Source organism: Geospiza fortis, unplaced genomic scaffold (assembly GCF_000277835.1).
Source record: "Geospiza fortis unplaced genomic scaffold, GeoFor_1.0 scaffold318, whole genome shotgun sequence".
Classification (NCBI taxonomy): Eukaryota; Metazoa; Chordata; class Aves; order Passeriformes; family Thraupidae; genus Geospiza; species Geospiza fortis.
Genome location: NW_005054371.1, coordinates 590,543 through 614,321, shown reverse-complemented (window position 1 = coordinate 614,321; position 23,779 = coordinate 590,543). Strand labels below are relative to the sequence as shown.

Genomic DNA, 23,779 nt, shown 5'->3' with positions numbered 1-23,779 from the left:
ATATTTGAGTAGCACAAAAGCTGAGGGCAGTGGAGCTGACCCATAAGTAATGCAGTGGTTCAGATGTAGGGGATGATGCACTTACTGCTGGCTTCTCCCTGCTCTTCCCACGGCACAGGACAATCCGAGTATGGCTGAAGAGAGACAGCGGGCAGTACTGGCCCAGCATCTATCACACCATGGCATGTAAGTACAATATGCATGTGGTAAGTGGTGGCCACACACAGTATGGATTTTGTACCTGTGCTGTGTGTAGGAACACCTCCTTCTCATTTCCCCAAGGGCTGGATCCCCTCAATGATCTTGATTGTGGGAGCTTTGCAGCAAATCTAGCTCAGACTTTGATTTAAAACTAGCTGCATGGTGGATGAGATCTGTGGCAGTGTTCTGTCAGAACCACATCCTTCACCAGGTGAATCATTGTGGATCTGCAGCTGGAGCTGCCTCAGATGATGGCAGATAACTTGTCTGCCAGTTAAGCGAGCTTTTCTAACCACTAGCTGACAGTTGAGATGTAAGAATACTCTCAGCTTTCCAAGGTGTGCATTTTTCTCTTTCAGGGCTGCATTTGAGATAATTTTAGTGAGCTCAAGTTCTTAGGTGTAACCAGCTGTTGCTGTTAGCTCAGCTTTCAGCCTGGGTAAAATTCCTCTTGCTGAGTTGCACCTTGTGGCAGGAAATCATGTTTGCATATGGTTCCTGTTGGTATATCTGAGTTACAGTAGGCATGTTCCTGTCCTCAGCTTCACACGTGGGAATTGAACTGTCATTCCAAGGGATGTTAGCTAGGCAGGCTAGTTTCTGTCAAATTACTTAAACAGCTTTTGTCCTGAGTGAAGAATTGACTTTTATTAAAGTCATGTGTATCCTAATACCTCTATTTAAATGTTGTGATGTACTTGCTTTTTTTGACAGCACCATGTTCTGCCATGGCTTATCATCATGACAGCAGACGGATTTTTGTTGGCCAGGATAATGGAGCTATCATGGTAAGTTGTTGTGACTTTTCTTCTGAATGTAGGTTACAATTGCTCAGATTGTCCATGTGTTGCTGGCAGCTGATAGTCTGTTTTCTTTCCATTCATTTTGGAATGCAGCTACTGCTAAATGGCTGAGCTTCTTGGCAGCTCAGCTGAGATGTGTGGGAGGACTGCAAAGCAAAGGTTCTTCTGGCTAGATGTGAGCCAGGTAGCCTCAAGAAGGCCTTGAGCCATTAGTGCAGCACTGGACCCAAACAATTTCACTTTGCTAAGGAGTTGTTTTGAGGGCAGTACGGTAAGCTGGGCAGAGTGCCATGGTGGTGCTCTGACAGGGCTTGTGAACTGCAGTTGGTTTGCCCCTGGCCAGGAGTATGGATCTGTCTGTATCCTGCCATGCACACATCTCTGGATTTGCTTGCTGCACGTCTCTTTAAGATGTAGAAATTTCAACACTAGCTCTAAAATTATAAGAGGCTGGGTTAATCTCTTTTCTTGCTGGGAATTCTTTCTTTGCTCTTTGTATATTCTTGCTGTAGTTGCTGTCCCTGTCTTGGAGAGCATACACTTGGCAGAACAGAAACTGGGTTTTATTCTTCCCCCCACTTGATAAAGGAGGGAAATCTTGTGACTCTGAGATGCTTTGATGGTTTCCTTTCTCTATGAAAATAAGGTCAAAATAATAACTGCCCCATAAGGAGCCAGAGTACTGCATGAGTGTCATGAAGAGTGATTCTACAGATAACTGCTATGAATAGCCTACAAAGAACTGCAGAGAATTCTAGTGATAACTATTGGAAATTTCAAGTCAAGTCTAATGGATCAAATAAAGAACACCGTCACTTAAACCTGTCCATTGTGAAGTCACAAACATGCAAATCTTAAGTACTACAAGATAGTTTTGTTTGCTCCTGCTGGGGACAAATGAGATCTTATCTCTTTCTATAACCTCCATTCAGTAAACTCAGTTCTGAAAGGATGTTCCCTGCTGAAAATTCAGTTCACTTAAAACCTTAATTTCCAGTTGCTATTTCAGTGTGCTTTGCTCCAGCCTGAGAAGCTGCCTGTTTTTTGTGGGATATACTGCTGCTATGCAAATTTTGGTCTGTGAGGTTGCTACTCCTTTTTGGGTATCAATGTTGATTTATGCCACTGTGGTATCTTCTAACAATTTCCCTTTGCTTTTAGGAGTTTCATATTTCTGAGGACTTTAATAAGATGAACTTTGTGAAGACCTATCCAGGTAAAGAGTTAACCACTATCTACGCTAACATTTGTGTAAAGGGAAGGTATCCACAATGCTTGGGAAACTGAGCACAGTCACAGATTAATCAAATCCAGATATGCTTTAACTCTGACCTTATAGTTGGTCACTTAGTTGGGGGATAACTGCCATAAGAAGAGTTGTTGGTTAAAATTGGAATATTAATGTGAAAGGCCTGAAGGAAGCTCTTAAAGACTGCAGATTATGTAGCAAAACAAAGTGCAGTTTGTCTTGTGACTCCCTGACACCGATAGAAGCAATGGTCTTGCTTGGGAGAGAAAGACCTTGTTCTTAAAGCAACAAAACCTCCCTTTATCCTAAGGGAGATGATTTGACAATTCAGTCAAGGGAAGTACTTGCATCTTGCGGGGCAGGGGAAGCTTCTTTCTAAAGCATGTGTAACTTCTTGCTTAGTGGCAGCATTCTCAACAAAGCTGGGTGGGATTTGGTTACTGTCACAGGAAGCAGTTTGAATGCCATGGACTAGATATCCTTTCAGGTGCTTAGAATTATGAATATGAGCATAGCTGTCTGGGGTTAGGAAAAGATGGGTTTAGTAAAGCAATTCAAGTTTTTAGATGTGTTGCATTACTCCGCAGAAGCCCTGAGCTAACGAGAGGAAGCTGAGGGTTTGCTTGTTCCTTAACCTTTGGTATCTGGGCTAAACTCAGCTTCTCTGTCTCTGGGGAAAGGCTTACATCAGCTGAGTGATGGGTTTGGTTCACTTGAGCTATTCAGCAGGCAAATCCTAAACAGAACTATGGGAACCTTTTCATTCAGCCAAGATGCAAGTATGATATAATGGTGAAAGATCTCCCTGGGGCATTGCCTAGATATCATCTTCAACCTCTGTCTGTCTGAATTAGAATAAAAGTACACAGCACTTTGATTTTGGGGGAGAAATGACCAGAATCTTTTTCTTGTTGCAGCTCACCAGAATCGAGTGTCTGCTATTACTTTCTGCCTGGCATCAGAGTGGCTTATCAGCACAGGTCATGACAAGTGTATCAGCTGGATGTGCACCAGGAGTGGGAGCATGCTGGGAAGACATTACTTCACCTCTTGGGCCTCATGTCTGCAGTATCCTTTAAAAAATGATAGCTACCCTGAAAATGGAAGAGTACTTTGTTCCTTTACCTCAATTTGTTCCCGACTTTTCATGTATAAAACTAGAGTGACATCTTTTGCAAGTCTGCTAACCCTTATCCTCATTAGAAGTTTCATACCTTTATTTCTGTTAGTGGTTATTAGATAGCAGAAGAGACTTTGATCTGCAGAAATCCCAGTCTGTACTAGTTCATAATTTTGAGGTGTCTGTCTGTAGCATCTTGTGGCAGTGACAGTATCTATAGCCTGGCCCACAGACTTCCTGGGCAAGTCACTTTGTTCAACAGATGCTAGTGTGCCTTTGAGTCTTTCCAGAGCAAAAAACATGATGAAACCCAAACCCCTTTGGACTGCTTTAATTTTTCTGTCTTTGCTCAAATTAATATTTTCTATCTTTAAGCTACCAGGTATATTGAAACTTTATTCACCAGCAGTAATTTGTCTGTGTACAATTTGCTTTCTGTAAACTATGTTTAACTGCAGCATTTGCAGCTTAGACACTCTGTCTATTCAGCTCTAAGTACTTCAGGGCATTCTTTACCCTATGTAAAAGACTTACAAACCCAGTAGCTTCAAAGGTAGCTCACATATCAAGGCTTTTGAAAGCAAACTAACCTAAACTAAAACTGTTTTTTTAGCACTTGTCAATCGTGGCAGTTTAGATGTGGCCAGACAGTAATTGAAGGTATTGGTTGCTGTATGAAGTTTGATGGCTGTAATGTTTTAGAAGCAGCAAGATTAAAAAACTGAAACAGGTCAACATCATCTCTTGAAAACCTGAAGCCCTCTCTAGAGTGGCTGTATACCTGTGTCCTGGTAAGAAGCTGGGAGGAAAACTCAGTTGCCAGCTGCATGTCCTTCTGAGGTCTCCCATCTGTGCAGACCCTGCCTTACTGACTGAAGAACTGTCAGGTTTGTACTGTTGTACTGCTGCTCTTTTTTAGAGTCTGAGGGAGTTGTGTCCCACCAGACATTCCATGTGCAGCTCACCTCAGCCAAATGCAGCACAGAATAGGTTAAAGCTGGTTTGTGTATTGGAGACAAGCTCACAGCAGTCTGGTGAACGGTCTGAGCCTCGCTGAATTCAGTGGCTTCTATAGCTAATGCTACTGCAAATAATGGCACAGTTATTATTAAAATGGAGAAAAGAATATGACCTTTTATATCAATATAAAAATAAATTTCCCCTGAAGAGCTTGACATTTGAAAATCCATTTTAATTTATCTGCCTTTGGATTTGTGTTGGGAAGAACCAGCTTGCTGGTGTGTGTACCAGGTGCTTGGCCTCCCAACAGGAGGTTCCTTAGAACATTGTTAGTGATCCTATGTGTAAGCTTCTGAAAAACACAGCAGAGTGCCTATTCTTTACTGGATTAGTGGGGATAAGGCAAGCCTGAACTTCCAGATGAAGAAAAGATCACATGTTCAGGGAGTTAGAGGATTTGTTGAAAGCAGATTGTTTATCTCATTATCCTGAAGGCTTAAGAGACTTTGGAATGTCATCAGGTGGCACAGCCTCTGCATTTTCACTTAGGGTGGTGGGCTTTTTGGTAAACTACCTTCTTAAAGTTAGCCTCTGTTGGATACCAGAGGCTACTTTTCTAGCTACTGCTTGTGTTTTTGTGTGGTTCAAGGAGGACACCTAACTTTATACACAACTCTTGGGTTATGTGGTGTCAGCTACATGTGTCTTTCCTAGCTCTTACTTATATTCTGAATAACAAAAGTCTTCTGAAAGCAGCAAATTATCTAGTTCCATTGACTTGACATGCTTTGGTTTCTGGAGTTCATAGTTGCATTGTGGCAAAAACCAAGTGTCAGAACTATTGTGAGGTGTAATGTTTTTGCCCATCCTTGTTAATGGATCAGTGGCTTTTATCTCATTGCTAACTGACAGAATCCTTGCTGAAATTAGGTCAGTTTTCAATACCACACTCAAGGACCTGCATTGGTAAACTGGGAAGTCCAGAGAACAGGACAAGAAATGAGACAGCCTCACCTTGGCAGTAGCCAGAACATTGGGAGTGTACTTCCACTATAATGTGAACTTCTTGTGGAGGGTCAGCATCCTTGTATCTTGGTTTTCTTCTCCTGGGGATATCAACTGCAGACATGCTAGAAAATGAAGGGTTTGTTGGAGAAGATACCAGGTAAGACTGAATGCAGCCCAGTGTCCAGTGAGGTGCTCCTAATGGTTACAGAGAGCTCTGCACTGCAACAAGTAGCCTGATGAGTTTTGGCATCTTATAGACAAGCATGAGTGTGTTCTGTAAATAGCTGCTAGAAATGGCCTGAAGCTACTTGGCTTGCCTTAAACTAGGGCATGGATTATCTCATGGCTTTCTCCAGTGGCTTTCTAAAACTCTTCTCTCTTATTTTCTATACAGTTTACTTGCACATATCCCTATATGTTCAGGGAGTTAAGAGTGCGATGAGAAGGAAGGAATCAAAAAGGTTTATTATGGTCTCCAACCCCTTTAAAAGTAATTATGTAAATATTTCTCTGGTGTATTAAAATGTTCTTTTCCAATTTTTTCAACTCTGTAGCTGATTGTTTCAGTCATGTAAAATACTCTTTGAACAAATGAAGCTTCTCCTTGACTGCTGTTCAGATATGATCATGAAACTCAGCATGCATTTGTTGGTGATTATTCTGGACAGATCACTCTTCTGAAACTGGAGCAAAATACCTGTTCAGTTATCACAACCCTTAAAGGGCATGAAGGTAAAGTAATTCTTTGTCTTAAAGCCATTTGTCCCAGATATGGTACCTCTTTGTAACTTTGGGAGAGATACTCAGTTGCATATCTGCCTCTTAAGGGTGATACTGGATGAAAAACCAGTCCAGGGCAGTGGTTATCATAAGCTGTTGGGAGCTATACTTGACTTCCTGTTAAAGAACAAACATTCTGGCTGAAGGCAAATCTTAGCCTTATAAATACCTACAGGTATTTTTATTACAGCTGAAAAACAAAAGTAAACATATGCATTCAGTTAAACACAAGTTATCCACTAGATGGCCACCTTTAAAAGCTTTAGTCTCAACTTTGGAGAAACAGCCTAGTCTAAGGCAAATGTCTCATCCTCTACAGTACAGCTGAAGTCCTTATATCAAATGAAGAATCAGGTGATCCATAACATGATACAGAGCCACTGTCTGCTGCAATGAGTAAGGCAAGAATGCAAATCACAGAATAATGTGTAGCTTAATAATATGCTGAGAAAAATAAACAAGAGAATGCCTTTTCCCATGTGATATTTGCAACTTTCAAATCAGCTGACAGTTTGCATGTGGGTAGGGATGAACTACTGGGTCATGAGTCTCTCACCCACTGGAAAAGGCTGCCTTGTTTTACAGCTGGAAGTATAGAGTAGGCTTTGTTAAAGCTGGGTAGACTCCGGATCTACAGATGACTGTAAAATGATACAGCTGGTTTTGAATGCAGGAGGCAAGTTGAGATTTTCAAGTGATACATGTCTCTTCTGCTTTCAAGGAAAATTTCAGATTCTTTCACTTTAGAACAAAATAATTCTCTTGGCTCTAGAGACTCCTTTGCCTCTCTATGCTTTTGCACTGGTCTGTGTTCAAATGCAATTTCTTGGTAGATGTTACAGTTAGTCTGAAAGCAGTATGTCTGTGTGGCACTTTCTTGTTGTGTTATGCTCTGTCTCTTGAGTTGTGATGGGCTTCCAAGCACCAACTTCAGCAGTGCTGTCCACACAGCAGCCACCTTTGACTCATATATTTCCAAATGGGGACTGTGATCCTTAAAACTAGAATTGAGCTACCATAAAAAATTATTTCAGGGGCTGAAACAGGTTTTTCTTCAACTGGTATTGTACTATTTATTTCAACTTCTTTTCTTCATTTTTTTAAAGCAAGTCAGATTATGTGTAACTTATTTTTCTCCACCATATTTGTGTAATATTCTCGAGATCTAGTAATTCTAAACTTAAATGGCATCTGATTCTCCTTTGAGTGCAGTTGTGTTTGACAGACTTTCAAAGTCTGATTTAAAAGTCTTGTTTGCTTTCTAGCTCTTGCAAAGTGTGACTTCATAAGCAAGCAGTTGCTTTGCAGTTTAAATGGTTTCAGAGTTTGTTCTCAGCTTCCAGAATTCACCATGCATAACGGCCTGCTCTGTGTAATGCTGGGATAATACTCAAAGTTAATGCCTTTTTGGTGCACATGCTATTTCCAAATGGGTCAGTCTGAAAACAGCATAGTCCTAAAGGAGGCAAAAAAAAATCTCTTGCTTCAGAGCATTGGAAAGAACTGATTTGGGCTCTAATTACCATTCATCATCTTGGTTTTGGACTAACAAGGCTTTTGATGACAACTGAGCAATAGAAGGATTCTTTAAAGGGAAGGATTTCTGCAAGGAAATAAAATGTCCCAACTTTACAACTATACGTGGCATGAGTAACAAAATTGCTCCTTTAGTGTACTGGCTACGTTACCATGGGTATGGGTTTAGTATAAGGCTGCTACTATCAGATGACTCATTTCTTTCTATCCCTAATTCACAGTCGCACTGAGCCTTCTGAAATCTAGTTTTGTAATTCAGTGAGTAGTGGCAGATTTGCTAACAGCAGTGAAGTTCTCACTTTGTTTCTTAGTCCAGCTATTTTAAGGTTGTGTGGTTATGTGAGGGAGTTGCTTTAGCTGAGAGCACTGCGAGCTGTGCTGCAGCCACTGGCCAAGCACCTCACTGTGTTGTAGATAGTGGTTTCTGCTTGGCAGGTGCTGGTGCTGCTATCTTCCAAAGCTCACGTAGCAGCCTGGCAACTCTTAAAATCACCTTCCTAAATACAAAGGGCAGAACTCAGACTTTCTGGCTTATGCTATATCTGTCTTCTTAGGGACATCTGTTCTGTTGTCCAGTACTCCTTGCCCCTCTCTCAGGACTGCACTTTGCTGTTGGATGTTTCCTTTGCCTTAAGGCTTTCAATATGTTACTGGTGTAAGGCAGTGCCTCAAGTTTCACTGAATTGCTCCAGGAGGGCATCACTGTGTTGGGGAGCCAGTCCTTTACATCTAACTGCAGAATGATCTCTCCTAGGGAGCATTACTTCCCTGTGGTGGGATCCTGTCCAACGACTGCTCTTCTCAGGTGCCTCTGACCACAGCATTATCATGTGGGACATTGGTGGAAGGAAGGGGAGAACGCTGCTGCTCCAGGGACACCAGTATGTAATGGAGTCTTATTTTTCACACACATCCTGTAATGAACACACAGTCCCAGGAAGACTAAATAGCGTGGCAAGATATTTGAATCATTGTGAAAAATGGAGAAAATTACTCTTTGCAGAACCCTGAGTACTTTGAAGGGGAAGAAGGATAATCAGTACTAGGAAAGCCTTACTGATAAAGCTTTTTTTCTTTTTCATGTTTAATACATTCTTATTACCATGGTTTAGAAGTAACACAGAAATAGTTTATAGAAAGTGGTGGGTAAAAATCCTAAATCATCTGGTTTGGCCTTTATGTAAAAATTGCATGTGTCTGTATTGTAAATACTGCACTGAGTTACCTGTGAGAGGAGGGCTAGAACCTTTATGTATAGGCATGTTCATGTATGCATATAAAATAAGCTTCAGTATGTTCCTGTTGTCTGTGTCTTTCTATCAGTGATAACTGATAGGTGATAACTAATTGGCTAAATTACAGAGGTAGTCTCTCAACTTCAGAAATGTCATGTTTCCCCTCTTCTGAAGTTGAGGTAGTTGTCTGTAACAATCAACTCTTAATTTTTAGACACCCAATACTAGCTGCCATTTTCAAATGTAGGGCTCTGATTCAGTCTGACAGGCAGTTCACCACTGAAGATATATTCTGCTTAGAAATGCACTGGTAGTAGAGATTTTGTTTATATTTAAAGATATTTTTATAGTGTGTTCTCCTCTTGTCTAATTCCATAGATGCCTCCATCTACCTTTGATCAAGACTGATAGCCTTAGCTCTAGAATTCTTGTTAAATCTTGAGAGTTTAGTCTTATGGCTAAAGAATTAAGAAAATAGAGCCTTGGTTACAAAAAAGTAACTGAAGTCAGTGACTGGAGGACTGCTGTTACTGCTGCCTCATGTGTCCTGGTGAAGGCTTGTAACAGGTTCTCTTTGTACTGAATGGGAAAGTAAGTTCTTCTGAGAAGCAGAATGATTTTTTAATTCAATTTAGATGTTGCAAAGCAGTTTGATACTAGTCATATTCTTTGTTTAAATTCTTAGGGCAGACTTTTGTTTTGACATGACTTTCTTTAGGATTAAATTCTTATTGGTGAATGCATACTTTGCTTGGCACCTACAGCCTGACTTACTGTTATTTGTTAGTGAAAGTGGAACCTGCTGCTTAGTAGCATCTTGAAACAAATATTTCCCTTTATTTATTCAGTTGTTTCTGTTTTGACAAGTGGCTCTCCTTGCCAACACAGAAGAGTATTTGCACAAGCACTCTGAGTCAGTTGACACTCAGTTCACCATCAGGGCTTACTGCCAGCAAATGTTAACATGGAACTGTACCTCTGGTATTCTGGTCAGGCCTGTAGAACTCCCTCAACATCCTGATGCTAGGGTAGTGCTCAGGTGACAGCATCTGTTCACTCATCCTCAGAGCTCTACTTAGTGGACTTAGCAAACTGAAAATCAATTTTGGCCTTCCTCAGTAGCTTTATTTACGAGTAGGGATCAGAATTTGCTGAGAAACCAAGTGTTGTTTAAATACTTGTGGGTAACTGGTGTGTGCTTTGTTGGCAGTGACAAGGTGCAGGCTATCTGCTACATCCAGCTGACACGGCAGCTGGTGTCTTGTTCAGCTGATGGGGGCATTGCTGTTTGGAACATGGATATCAGCCGAGAAGAGGTAACTTCATAGGTCAAAGATTTTTTCTTTCCCCTTTTCAGAGACTAATGTGACTTTCCTTAGTCAGTTCTGCAGGCTGCTTTCCTCATGTTGTCTGACACTTTAAAGCTCAATGATATTATTGAAACCTGTTCTGTTCTAATGGCTGTCCATGCTGCATTGTAGTAAATGGGTTCCCACGACAGGAAAAGTGCAGGAGATGCTTTGGGCTGCTTAGAGTTTTATCTCAAAGAGACAACAGGTTCACTGGAATGCCTGTGGCCTTTGCTTCTGGAACAATCTAAAGCAGTCAAACTCTTGCAGTAAAGAAACCAAAGGACTGTGCTTCAATAGTCTTGAAATAAGTTCTTAACTTGTGTCAAAGCAAGTAAAGAAGTGAGAGGCAGATTTTGAGATGCAGTTCAGAAGGCAGAGGTTCAGTCTCCAGGCAACTTTTTTATTTTTAAAGATCTCAGTACACAGCAATTGACCCAGCCATACACTTTCTTTCTGCATCAGTTCATATCCATGGTGGTGCAAGTGAGAATGCTCTTGTTTTCTTACTGTCAGCAATGTAAGTGAATTGAAAAGAAAAAATGCTTTGTTGTTCCAGCTTTCCTCCTGCCAAATTTCAGGGAGACCTCCTCATGAGATGTATAAAGTTGTATAGAACATACATGTTCAAATTCAAGTCCATGTACTAAAAATATTGTGCCTCTCTTTCTATCTCTTACAGGGATCTTCAGTTAAAGTATCTGAGAGAGCTGAAATGTGTAAAAGCTCTATTTTCATTTGGCCTAGTCCATTTATGGCAAGAAAAGTGTGTGGGTGGGAGAAGGGATGTTTAACAAAGATGGGGGCAGGATGGAAAATGCAGATGAATTCCTAATTATTTCAAACTGCAGTCCCATGAAAGTAGAAAATATAATTACTCACAGAATTTATTTCTGGACACCCCCTTTCTTAAAGGGGATTACTGCCTCATAGCTTCTGCAGTTTGGACTACACTGGTCCTTAAAAGCCATCCAGACAACCAGAGCAGCAGTCTTTGAATGCCTGCAGTGGGTTTAGTAACATAGGTGTTTGAATGAGTTTTCTTATTAAGGCAGTAATATAACTTATTCCTGTAAGCTTAAAAGTGTAAGAGGTGTGTAGGTAACTGTATTCTTGGGTTTGAGGTTTTTGTGCTAAACTTTCTTTGTACTATGCTCTAGGCAATTTATTGTTTTAATGTCCAGAACTGAACCAGGGCATCTTTCCAAGTAAAACTTTACTTTGGGTTCTTAAACTTCCTTGAGTGTTGTGTGGGGGAAAACAATTCTGATTGCTTACATTTCCTGCTCTTTTCTAGGCTCCTCAATGGCTAGAAAGTGATTCCTGTCAGAAGTGTGAGCAACCTTTCTTCTGGAATATAAAGCAAATGTGGGACACAAAGACAATAGGGTTGAGACAGGTGAGATGGCTGGTTTCAGTGCTTAGCTGTACTTCAGCACTTGAGCAAAATGTAAACAGAAGACCACTAAGGCTGGTAGATCTTTTCATCTCTTGTATTTTTGCTCCTTTGAAGTGAGGTGTATTGAGAAGTTATGGCTTCTAAGCACTGCTAAGACATTTCCAAATTCTGTGAAAGTGTTGCAACAAACTTCTGTCACAGGTCAAAGCAGGCTGTGCTAGGTGTGCTCTGCTGGATTTCTCTGAACGTTCCCATGCTTTGGAACTATGGACAGCTAATCCTCAAGTGGTGTGTAAAATGGCAAACAGTGCCCCATAAGTGAGAATGTAGATGCTCACTCCAGTGAAGCACTAATGGCCCTGTTCTTACTGCACCAGAATGTTTTTAACTGGGTTGCTTGTTCAAGCCTCTTTTTTCCCCTTCTCCCAGAAGGAGCTTGCCAAAGAAGAGGATAGACACAGAGTATGGAGCTAAATCCATAAATGATCCAAGTGACTGTTCAGAATTCCAGAGACATTGGTCTTTGGTTGAAGAAACAGGGGTTTCCTAGCAGGTTGCTTTCTAACAGGTTGCAAAACAGAAGCTTTGTTGTTTTCATTGTGCAGTGGACACTTGTATGGTGGTCAAGTGACATGGTATAGTGACTTGTTGATTTTCTTCTTCCTGCATGAAGCATCATTGCAGAAAATGTGGGCAGGCAGTGTGTGGCAAGTGCAGCACCAAACGGTCAAGCTACCCAATCATGGGATTTGAGTTCCAGGTCCGTGTCTGTGATTCCTGTTTTGAGTCCATCAAGGATGAAGAGTGAGTATTAGGGAGTAACAAACTGTAGTAACACTGCTGGTGTGCAGAAACCCTTGGGCTTGCTCCACATCCACACACAATGCTGCACTGAGCTGACTCTCTGCTATTAGACCTTGGGGTCTGAAAGCACTGTGATGGCAGAGATCCCCCATCTGCCTCTACAAGTGCATTTGGATCAGATATGGAATTACAACATTTTTATCCTTTTTTAGTTCTTCTTTTCCAGGAGTCCAGATCTAGACTTGAGATATATTTGTCTCAACATTTCAGTTTAGTTAAAAGCTATTGATTGCACTTAACATTGCTAAGTGGATGCCAGGCAATGCATTTCAGCTGCCAGGATGTATGTGCATTAGTTCATGTACACTTTTTAAAACTTTGGGAATATTCCTCAGAGCTCAACATTATTTTCACCATTCAAGCAAATCAGGTTAAATATCATTTGCTGTCTTATTAAACCTGTCTTAGAAATGAAAGAACCCCTTTTCTTTTGGTATGAACAGAGTAATCAGATGTGAAAATTTTGGGAGTGTTTGGCAGTTTTTTTCTTGTGTTATTGGGTTTTTCATTGTTGGGACTTTTTGTTTGCTTGGGATTGGGTTTTTTTGAAAACTGGGATGCTGTGCTCTAGTTGGCTTCTGTAGCCAGCAGGGGAAACTTGACTTTGTTAACCAGGAGTAGAAGTATTTATTAATTCAGTGTCCCACTTCTGCTCTAGTATTATTAAGAGTCATGCTGCAGAAGGCCAGAAAATGTCACACCTGTACAACTCCACAAGCAGTGCCTTAGCATGACTTGCTAATTTAATTCTGTCTCCTTTAATATGGCACTGCAGCTCTTGGAATAGATTTATTAGTACTTGAGCAACAACCTAATTTTCTTTTAAGTTTATTTTGCACTGCTATAATGATGCCATGAAGCTTCATCTGATGGCTGGCTTTCATTTCAATTGTTCTTGTGCAGCCGTACCTCCCTGGCAACCTTTCATGAAGGCAAACACAACATTTCACACATGTCCATGGACATCTCCAGAGGGCTAATGGTCACTTGTGGGAGCGACCGGATTGTGAAGGTATTGCTGCATCTCTTTCCTGCATTTCTAGGGGATATTTAATAGAGTTCATTTTTGTATATTCCCCTTTCTTTCTGACAATTATTGCTATTGTGTGAAGAAGGAATTGTATTTACTAACCTGCTCTTCTGCAGCTGAATGAGGAAATGACTTGTAACTCCCCTGTATGGAATGCAGCTGTTGTGTCTCTGAACAAATATAGCAGGCATGGGCAGCAGGAGAATCTGCCAGCAGCCCCAAAGACACACAGACCCGAGGAAATGTGCAGGTTCCTTTGCTCTGAGCTCCATGGCTTGGAGCTCAGACTGATACAGAATCTTGCTGTGCCTGGGCTCTGCATTCACCATGCATGTCAGAACTGAGACTGTGCCATCTTGTTTGGCTCTAAGCATGTTTATGACAAACTGCATAGCACTTGTTAAAACAGACCTACACAGAAGTTCAAAACTCTTGAGCCCTAAATTTGGCTTCTGGTTTATAACGCTGCTGTAACCCTTTATGAGATTTTCCTCAAGCATAGGTTAAAAAGGAGTTGTTACCTTGTGTCCAGGGATATCTTTGTTTGCTTCTATGCCTCTTGCAGAAGACCTGTGAGTCTGATGCTAATGCTGTGTAATTCTCCACAATTCTCCTCCAGATCTGGGACATGACACCAGTAGTTGGTTGCAGCCTTGCCACTGGGTTCTCTTCCCGCTGATGTCCTCCATGGCAGGTTTATGCACCTTATGTACAGCAATATGCACCGAATGAATGGAACCCTCCTCAAGAATATTACTGCAAACACTGGTTGCTTGATTCTCCTCTTGCTGCTGTTCCAGGATGGACAGTCACCCTTGTAGAGCACAGCTTTTCTGTTGGGCTCCCCGGGAATCTCCGTGGTGCTGAAACGCGGTTCTGCAGCCTCTCGGACTGACATGAACGGTTTATCTGCAATATGACACCTGGGTGGAAGGACCTGTTGTCTCTCAGTTTACATATGTAGTGTTAACAATGTGCTATCTCTGCTGATATATCTTGTACAGATACCTTGTAGCTAAGACGTTACCAGAGTAAAATGAGTGTAGTAAATTCAATTTGTGCAAATAGTAAAATAACATATTCTCTTGTCCAAAAAGCAGTTCTGTTGAAATGTTTTTGAACAGTCACTGTCTAAATTGCCTCCAAAAGATATCTTGGTTATTCCTGTGGAAGGAGGAGATAGTTTCAAGTGGAAGGTAATTTCTTTCAGATGAGATAATAAGAGAACCTTTTATCACACAAGATCTTTTATTGGCTTTCTTGTAGTGTTTGTCTTCAAGTTCAATTGTTAGTGAAATCACTTTTGTGGAACAGCTGTTCTGTGTAGGTAGCTGGTGAGTCTGCAAACAATCCTGGGCTTTTTATGTAGTGTTTTAGCATAGCTGATAAACTTCTGTAGTTATGAAAATGTGCAGCCCACCTACTCTAAAGACTGGCCACAGGTATGAGCCATGTACTCTTGACAACTGTAATGTTGTTAGAATGGAAACCTAAACAAATCTGCCTTGTTACAAGGAACAGTTAAGAAAAAATGGCCAGCTAAATTTTAGAGATTTTTTTCTGTGGAAAGGCTGATGTTCTTTAATGTTAGGGAACCTGTCTCTGCTAAAGTACAGCATAAATTCAAATACTGTCTTGATGTTGCTTAAAACAGATAAATACTGAGCAATAATTACTGAGGTACAGAACAGCTGCTTTTTTCCCTGCACCTAGGAGTGTTAATCCTGAGATATCTATATTGATAATTTCCTGTTTCAAAGCTGAGAAGTATGAAGAAGAGCTGTGAGGCTTTTATGACTGTGCAGTTGGCACATAAAGGAAATAACTAGTGAGAGATACTGTCAGTAAGCTGGTTTGTCAGTTGAGTGAATCTCCTATATTTGAATACTGTAAAAAAGAATTTATTTTGTAACTTTGGAAGCTAAGGTGATATGTCACAGAGTTTAAGCTTGGAGCTGTTAAGATTTATCTGAAAACAAATGCAATATGTGTGAGGACAAAAAAAGGTAGGTCAGCTGGCCTGGAATAGGTAGTGTTACACAATTATCAAAGGTAATATGCTCTTTCTGGCAGAAGAGTTGAGGGTTAGACTGTCTTTACTTACAGCAACAATCAAGTGGTGCTATGAGTGTTAGTGAATTCAAGTCCTAGGTGTGTAACTTGACACTAATAATCTGCATTGGACCATGCTGTAGGCTGAAATAGATTAAGATCATTAATACATGGTGATTCACTTGCATTTTAAGCCAAAAATCTGATAGTCTCCAAAGGGCATTAGAATCCAGAATATGATAGTTACTGTTACTTTGTCTGCTTTTCCATGGGCCTTCTCTGGAAGTTTTGTGAAGAGTTTTTATTTGCTGGCCTTATTGGCCACTGAAGAATAAACAAAACCATCTTTTGTGGGGATCCCAAAACTTGTCTTGCCTTCAATCCAGGATTCAGCACTTGTCACACCCATTTGATTCAACTCTGCCTACATGCTGTATAGCTTAGGTTTTTTGGAAGGCTTATTTCTGAGATGCTGAGAGAAAGAACAGTTGCAGCTTTATGCTCTGAAGGCCTTCACCCTTCTAAACCAGGAAGGAAAGTGTTGTGGGGTAAATAAGCTCTGGGAAGTCTATATTCACTTTCAGACTTCATCCTGTCTGGTTCTGGAAGAGAACAGAAGCCTTCTTCCTCACAGCATGTAAGGCAGAACATGAATTACAGTGCTAGAATTGTTTAATATCCCACTGTAATAGGTTAGGAGGATCTAGGCTGTGAGTTAGGGTGGGAGATTGATGTAGATGTGCAATGAGTACCATATTTTTCAACCCAGACATTCTGAAACCTATACCCACGATGCTGAGGTGTGACTCCTTTGCAGCTAGCACTCCAGAACTCAACTTTTTTAGTTCTGATTACTCAATGTGCCCCTGCTTAACACATTCCCTTCCCTGTGAATACTTCCTCTGTTTCTTTGCATTATGTTTTTGCCACTAGATAATATATTCTCTACTGCCTAAGGAATCTATTTTCTATAATTGATATACTTAAAGATTGTGTCAGTTCAGATATAATGACAGTTATGGCCACTAAATCATTAGTCTTTTAAGTATACTCTTGGTGTTGAATGAGTAATGCTCACAAACCACTAAAGAGAGAGTAGTTTTGTTTATAAACAACTATTTTGAAGGCACTCATTCTCTCCTCAAACTGAACATACTTGGCTATGTCAGCTCAAGTGTGCAGTTACTGAGAAGCCTTGATTTTGAAGCATTACAGATCTCGCTTGTGTAACCTCTTCCATTGGGGCAGGGAAGGGGAGCAAAGGGTACTAATATGTGTTAATTCTTTCCTAGTTGTATTTCTGTACCGTACATAGTTAAGAGAATCTAGATAAATCTGTCCTTTGCTCCTCCTTGTCTGTTTTTTAAATTTTGATTACATGTACAATAAAATATTTCTTGATATTCACTTAGTCTATTTGGATGATCCATCTTTTTTTCCATCCTGTGAAAGCACGATGTGCATTTTGTTCTCTGGCTCTTCCTTTACAATGTGCCCCATGTACAAATTGTACAGAGAGCTACAGTTCTGGGTTCTGGGAGAGCTTGTTGGGTGTGCTGTATTGGAAATGAATGAGCTGCAGCAGGTCAAAGGCCCACAATGAACCAGTGAGCTGAGAATGAGCAACTGCTGTGTGATCCCAGCTGGGGATGTGTAACCCTCTCCTGTGTTCTGCTTGCCAGCTCATACAGACATCTTCTCTGCTTCATCTGGCTGCCCTTCAGAGCTCTGCAAAGGTTCTTATTTACAGAGTATCACAGGATCCTTTCCTGAGATGCCTTGGACCTGTCTGAGGTGCCAAAGAAATGCTGATTTTGCTGGATGGGGTGAGCACAGCCTACAATGTAATATATACAGAGGACACAAATTGCAGCCACACAAGGTGGTTGCACTTGTGTCATGATACTTTCTCACAGGGAAAGGATGGAGATAAACTGGAAAGCATCCTTATCCCTCACAGCTGCTCACAGCCTTCACAAGCTCAAATTCAGCACTGGCTGGCTGTGTAACACTTGGAATGTCTGAATGTTGATTGATCAGTGTGTTGTGTGGCTCACTGCTTCCTTGGGGTAGCTGGGAGACAGAGAGGGAATCTGGAAGGGTTTGGCAAACTTGCCACCTTTGAATGAGGGCTGAAGAGCCTGTGTGGTATATAATAATTTTTGTAGGGTTTTTTGGGTTTTTTTTAACATGATAGATCTCATTTTGAACTGCTTAAACTTCTCACATTTCCCAAGGCAAATTCCAGTGAAAACTGACTGGAAAAATGCAGCTGTTGCTGATCTACAGTCAGAAAAGTCTGTTCAGATGTCTGTGTAGACCATCTTATGTTTTGAATAAGGCATATGAACTCTAGTTAAAAGTTGAAGATACTGGAGAAGAGCAAATGGTGTACTTGTGAAAGCACAAAAATAGATGTATTGGTTTTCTAACTGAGAATGCACAGTTGATCAATTCTCAAATTCCTGATACTGAAAACTTCATTGAAGTTTCAGATAGCTGTGCCAGGTCTTAGTACCTGTAGTGTTGACTTTATTCATTGAGGAGATCTAGAATACATTAAATGCAGGAAAGGGACAGATTTTTATGTTGATCAGATTCACTACTACAGTTGAAAAGGAAAGCTCTCTAAGGTTTTTTATCTCTGTCGACTCAGTCCTCAGTGATGAATAACCTGACTAACTGTGAAATGCCATGATCAAATGCTACAGAAAATGATTAATTTCTGCCAACCTAATGTTTAAAAACTGATTTTGTCATCAACTAACCATCTTACAGGGAGTTTCAGTGTGGCCTCTCATTCACAAAGGGCAAGGATCAAAGATTTCTTAAGTGACTGCTATCAAGTGATCCTATAAAGCTTTTTGTCCCTGTGGAAGATGTAAGGCCATGGGCTCTAGGCAACTGAGTAGTCTGCTCAACTTTTAATATGCAAAAGCTAATTGCTGAACAGATTCAAAGACAGCATTACTTGTTTTATCACTCTGGCAATGGAAGTATCAAAATAATATCAGTAATAAAATCTCTACAATTTTTTTTCATAAAATTAAATATCAAATCATAAAGTGAAATATACGGGGTCATTAGAAATTTTTATTTCTGCTTCCATGCATGACCCTTTCCCCCCCAACATATCAGCAGCTCTGAGTTGCTGTAGCTACCTGCTGTCTGACTCACATTTGTACCCAGGGTCTCTGACAAGTTTTAGTGTATAATCTGGTCACACAAAGAAGTAGAAGCATATTCTCTGACTTACTCTTGATGTATTATATTAATTTTGGTGGGACTGACTGGTTTGTCTGCAGAAAATTTGGCACATTCATTCCTAAATTGCTTTGTATCACAAAGATATTATGGGTTGTGGAGGTACATGTTTTTCTCCTCTTTACCTTGTTTATAGAGAAATACTCATTAGGGTTTTAAATTGCTCCTGGCTTTGCTACTTTAGCTGTCTTTCAAGTAAAGATTCTATGCCTTGCAGTATCTATACTGAGTCTTCTTTCTGAAGCCTATTTTCAGCTGCTCTCAAAATCTACATGTGTATATCTGTCAAAACTCTTAAGTTTTCATGAGCTCAGGTGCACCTGTGCAGCTGATCAGGAGTGGGCACTGCTTGCCTGTACTCCTTGATGGCATTGCTGCTGAGCCATGGCTGGCTTGTGCTGTCAGTTCTGGTGCTGTCCTTTGTCTTTTCTCTGTTCTCATTCATTTCTCTTTCTTTCTTCCTTAGCATATGGCTCCTTCTCCAGGTTTCCTCCACAGCAGCACACCCACGTTGGAGTTTGGCTCCCTGAGACAGGTGACAGCAGCTCTTGAAGCACAACTGCCCTGCTCACCTGAGCCTCCTGATCGCTCTTGCAGTGCTTGAATGAAGGACGGCTGAGGCAGCAGACACGGAAGGTGAGTGTGGTTTAAGAAACAACCCACTTCCTCATCCTCAGTTACAACACTCCATCCCATTAGGCACCCATAGCAGAGCAGCCATAACTTGGTGATTGGCAGGGAAGGTGTGGAATAAACAGAACTGTCAATAGTCAGAGTTTGGAGAATGTCAGGGTGATTTCTGCAAGGGTAGAGAATGGCACGTGTCTAAATGGTGTTTGTGGGGTACTCAATTTAAAACTTGAACTCACAGGCATTAACTGAAAGAGACAAACAAGGCTGTAAATTGTGCTCATTACAGTCCTTTTATGGAGAAGAAATGCTGGGAATATCAACATGCTCACATGAGGGGTGTTTTAGTCCTACTCCAAAGCAGTGGTTCCCTGTTTTATGGTATGAATACAGCAACTGAGCACTCTGCTGTTTCAGGAGCATGGGAGCCTGAATGGGTTTTGATTTTATAACCAGGATGGAAAGAGGAAAACCATGAAAGAAACTGAGTGAAGGTGTACAGGACAAAGAACTGACTGGCAGTGTGGTTAAGGCATGCAGAGCTGTGATTTGGGGGAGATAAGGAAGGGTCCTCTGGCTGGAATAGCTGTTAATCCAGCTGAACACAAGAGGGCTACAGGAACAAGTTTTCTCTGGATTGAAAAAATTCTCAATGGAGCTTGGGTAATGCCTGTCTACCTTTGGCCTGCTTTTAATTTTATACAGCTGGGAAATGAAATAAAATGCTACTTGAAACCCTTTAAGTGCTTGTGTACACCTGTCACTTCAGGCTATAATTATTTGGATTGCTATTTTTAACACTTTTCTAATACTTTATAAATGTTGGGACTACTTACTGAACATGTTGCTGCTGATAAGGTACCAACATCTATGGCACAGGTACATGATTTGGTATGTGCTCTAGTGATATGAATACTTTGTTCTGCACTTAAATTGTGGAGAATCCAGATTTTGTGAGCAAATAAGGAAAAAGGAACATAGGATCTGGAAAAGTACAAGCCCTGCCTAGTAACCAAGTGCAAGTGTTAGGTTGCTTCTCTATTGATCCAAAGTGCAATTAAAAGCTACCTCCTGCAGCTGAATTTAAATTGGGCTTTTAAAGTTTTTTTCTTTCCCCCACAGACCTAGTATCAAGTGGTTAAAAACCTGCACAGCAGGTCTCCTATAAAATCACCAAGTGGAGTGTTTGTCAGCCTCAACTCCTTGGTTTGCACAGGGCAGCTTACCTGAGGGAGTCTGTGAGCTCAGTTCAGGTCCTGAAAAACAACAGCAAAGCATCTGCTGGCTAGAATCAGAATAAGTGTTCAGTGTTCTGTCTCATTTGTTCTGGTACTCAGTGAAAAGGCTTCTTCCTGCAATAAAAGGGTGGTTTGGGTTTTTTTTCAGAAGGAAAGCTTGTGCAGTTTTGTTTTGCAGGAAGTGAGAATGTTACATTTTGTTCATTCCCTACTGTTCTTCAGACAGTAGTTTGTGTCTCTTAATTGAAGCTGACAGGATTTGTTCCTCTTAAAATGCACAGGAAAATAACTTCCTAATCAATTGTAAATCACTGCTGAATATATAGCTTAACTTATATGGTTCAGGATTAGCTTCTGAAGTGCACAAAGCTTGCAGAGATTAGGAGGACCCAAGACAAAGCCTACTGCAGATTTAGGCATCTGACATTTTAGCAATGACTTCTTTTCACATAAATAATGCCCAGAGCCATCAAAACTGCTACTTAGGAGCTAGGGAAGTTTTTCATCAGGTGTAGGCACTCAAGGCTCACTGAATCCACTGTAACTCGTGGTGTGAATGTTTTCTACTTCTGAATATGACAGGCTGCTAGTAGAGTGGAATATAAGCAAAGAGGATAAAATATGCCAAAGCAGTAAAAAGCTCCTTGCCTCCCTTAAAAGCCTGTTTCAAAGAACCCTTAAGAAAGAAGATGTTTATGCTCCTTCCATGCAGAAAAGGAAGCCAAAAAAGAAGGGTCTCAAAACTGCTTTTTGCAGCAGTTTTGAGTTAGAGAAATAAATATAGATTACTTTGCAAACATTCATGTTCAAGTTAACTAACTGAGCCTGAGGGAAGCAGTGGAAGGAGTTCATGTCGCGGCATTTAACTGACATAAGTTCACCCACCCCATTGGTTCACCTGGCACAATTGTGTGCCCCAGCTGCCTCCCCCTGCTGAGTGACACTAACAGCTCAAACTTCCCAGCTAGGAACTACTGATGGTTATCTTCTTTATCAGAAAATTATGCAGCTACACATAGCTAGTGGCAGAGAGGCAGGGAAGGGAGAATTCCGAGTCCTTACCATGGCTAGTTAGGCAGTCCTTAAGTGCAGCCTGGCTTTCTGAGCTGGAAAGCACCTAATTTAGGCATGATCCTATATCTGCAGGCTTGTTTCTGTAGGGCTTCTTTCTGCCAGCTTCCAAGATTGGCCATAATGGGCTGACTTTGGCCACTGCTCTTAATGTTCACTCTATGCATGTTGTGTTTGCTGCTGCTTCCACTTTTTTCTGATTATTTGCAAAAACACACAAGCAGAAGGCTGGTTCTCTTGAGTTTATGGCCTAATTAGGTAAGATTTTTGCTTAAAAAAGTAAAATTATTGGGGAGCAGTTGTTAAGCAAAAAAAATTATTGTCCATCACCTGAGTAAATTAGACAGGTAGGCAGTGAGAGGTATGTTCATCCCTTAATTTTAAATTCCTTTTGGAGATGCAAGTATTGATGCCTCATGTCTGTAGTACAGCTGCACTGTGGTGTCCACATTCTTGTGTGTTAGGCAAATCCAGTTCTGAGTGTTCTCTGTCTTTCCCAGAGCTGCAGTGCTGTCTGTGAACTCTCCCTGTTCACCAAGGCAGTGTTTGGGCTTTAAGTGCAGAGTCAGCCCTCTACTCTGCTTAAGCCACAGCAGGTAGAGCTGGGGGTGCAAGGCACACGGGTATGAACATGGTTATGGGGAAAGCAGACCTTTATCTCCTGGGAGAGGCAGTGTGGCTACTGTGGCACTTTGAGTGGGTGCTTCAGAGAACGTGGTAAAAGGTTTTAGTCTGCTTTAAGAGACTCTGACTCTGCTATGTATTTGGCAGGCTCACTGAAGGCAAGGTGGTGCCCCCGTAAAACCAGTGAGGCCAGTGCTGTCTGGCAGCACAGCACAGTGTGTGCTGCACCCCACAGCAGGAAGGGTGAGATGTTCCTGCCCTCTGCAGATAGTGTTGCTTTATGGGCCCGGGATGTGTACTTGGGAAGAGCAGGGGCCAGGGACAAGTGAGCAAATGTATCTCTGAGATCTGTGGGGCAGCTGGGCCTTGTACCTTGTGTGTGGTGCACTCCAGAAGTGAATGCAGAGCTCTGGGCAGCCAGCAGCATCACGGTGCAGCGTGCCATGTGCTGTCTGGTGGGCTGGGGCTGGAACATGCAGAGCTCAGCAAGCAGGAGCAGTGTGTCCATACTGGCCAACCCAAAACCTAGGCAGGGCTGAGGGAACAGGGTCATGCACAGTCAGGGAAATGTGGAATTTACCTCCATGCTGTTGAATAACATAAGGAGCAGACACCTGCGTTGGCACTCTGTTCTTGCAAATTTGCATTTCCAACTGGGAGCAGGTTTCAGCCAACTGCCCTCTCAGCTGTACATGCAACAATTGCTTTTGGCCAGGGATCTGTCTCCCTTCTCTGAAGCCAGAGGCTGCAGAGGGGCTGTCGCTGACACCACAGGGATCCCTGAAGTCCCCAAATCCCTTTGGATTTCTTTCCCTTTCTCACTGATGGCTCACATGCACCACTGCACCCAGGAGTAGGGCACAGTTCTTCCCTGCCTGAGCAGTTGGGATCCTTATCCTGAACTGATGCATGCTGTGCTCTGGGAGATGCCTCTCCTTTAGACTACAGACATGGGACTTAAGCTTGCTAAGTCTTCTCACTTTATGCCCCTGTGGTAGTTTGCATCTGGATCAGACTCCTCATACCAATCTGAGAAGCCTTAGGCCTGGATTTAGATCTTTTGATTCAAGTGCTGAGACTGTGGATGTTACACATTCTTTTGGCACCAGCTGCTTATCAGTAAATCCCTAACACAGGTTAGGGGGATTTGCTGATGTCTTGCCCTCTCATCCAGCTGCATCACAAAGCACCGCTGAACCAAGCACAGCCGCTGAAAGTATTTAAACTATCAGAGTTCCATTTTGATGGAGATGGGCAGCAGAGCAATCATGCCTGTAGATCTACCCGTGTCTTTAGGGCATGAATGCTTGACAGGGGAGTAGCTGCAGCCAGTGAAAACATGAACTGTTTTACTGGTGTCGGGAAT

At 41.6% G+C, this 23,779-nt stretch overlaps 1 protein-coding gene across 1 annotated transcript; it reads left to right on the top strand.

Moving 5' to 3' along the window:
• WDFY1 (WD repeat and FYVE domain containing 1) lies at positions 1-16,998 on the top strand. The gene is made up of 11 exons (XM_014308511.2): positions 1-186; positions 916-989; positions 2,166-2,220; positions 3,171-3,321; positions 5,961-6,073; positions 8,412-8,538; positions 10,103-10,208; positions 11,539-11,640; positions 12,314-12,444; positions 13,408-13,516; positions 14,154-16,998. Exons 1-11 carry the CDS (start codon positions 180-182, stop codon positions 14,211-14,213), a joined length of 1,035 nt encoding a protein of 344 aa, XP_014163986.1. The 5' UTR covers positions 1-179; the 3' UTR covers positions 14,214-16,998.
• The last annotated feature ends 6,781 nt before the right edge of the window (positions 16,999-23,779 follow it).

Bases quoted from the DNA above. Each gene is read 5' to 3' on its own strand.
- WDFY1 (XM_014308511.2), top strand. The intron at 6,074-8,411 runs GTAAAGTAATTC...GATCTCTCCTAG, and splicing joins AACCCTTAAAGGGCATGAAG to GGAGCATTACTTCCCTGTGG. The intron at 13,517-14,153 runs GTATTGCTGCAT...ATTCTCCTCCAG, and splicing joins GGAGCGACCGGATTGTGAAG to ATCTGGGACATGACACCAGT.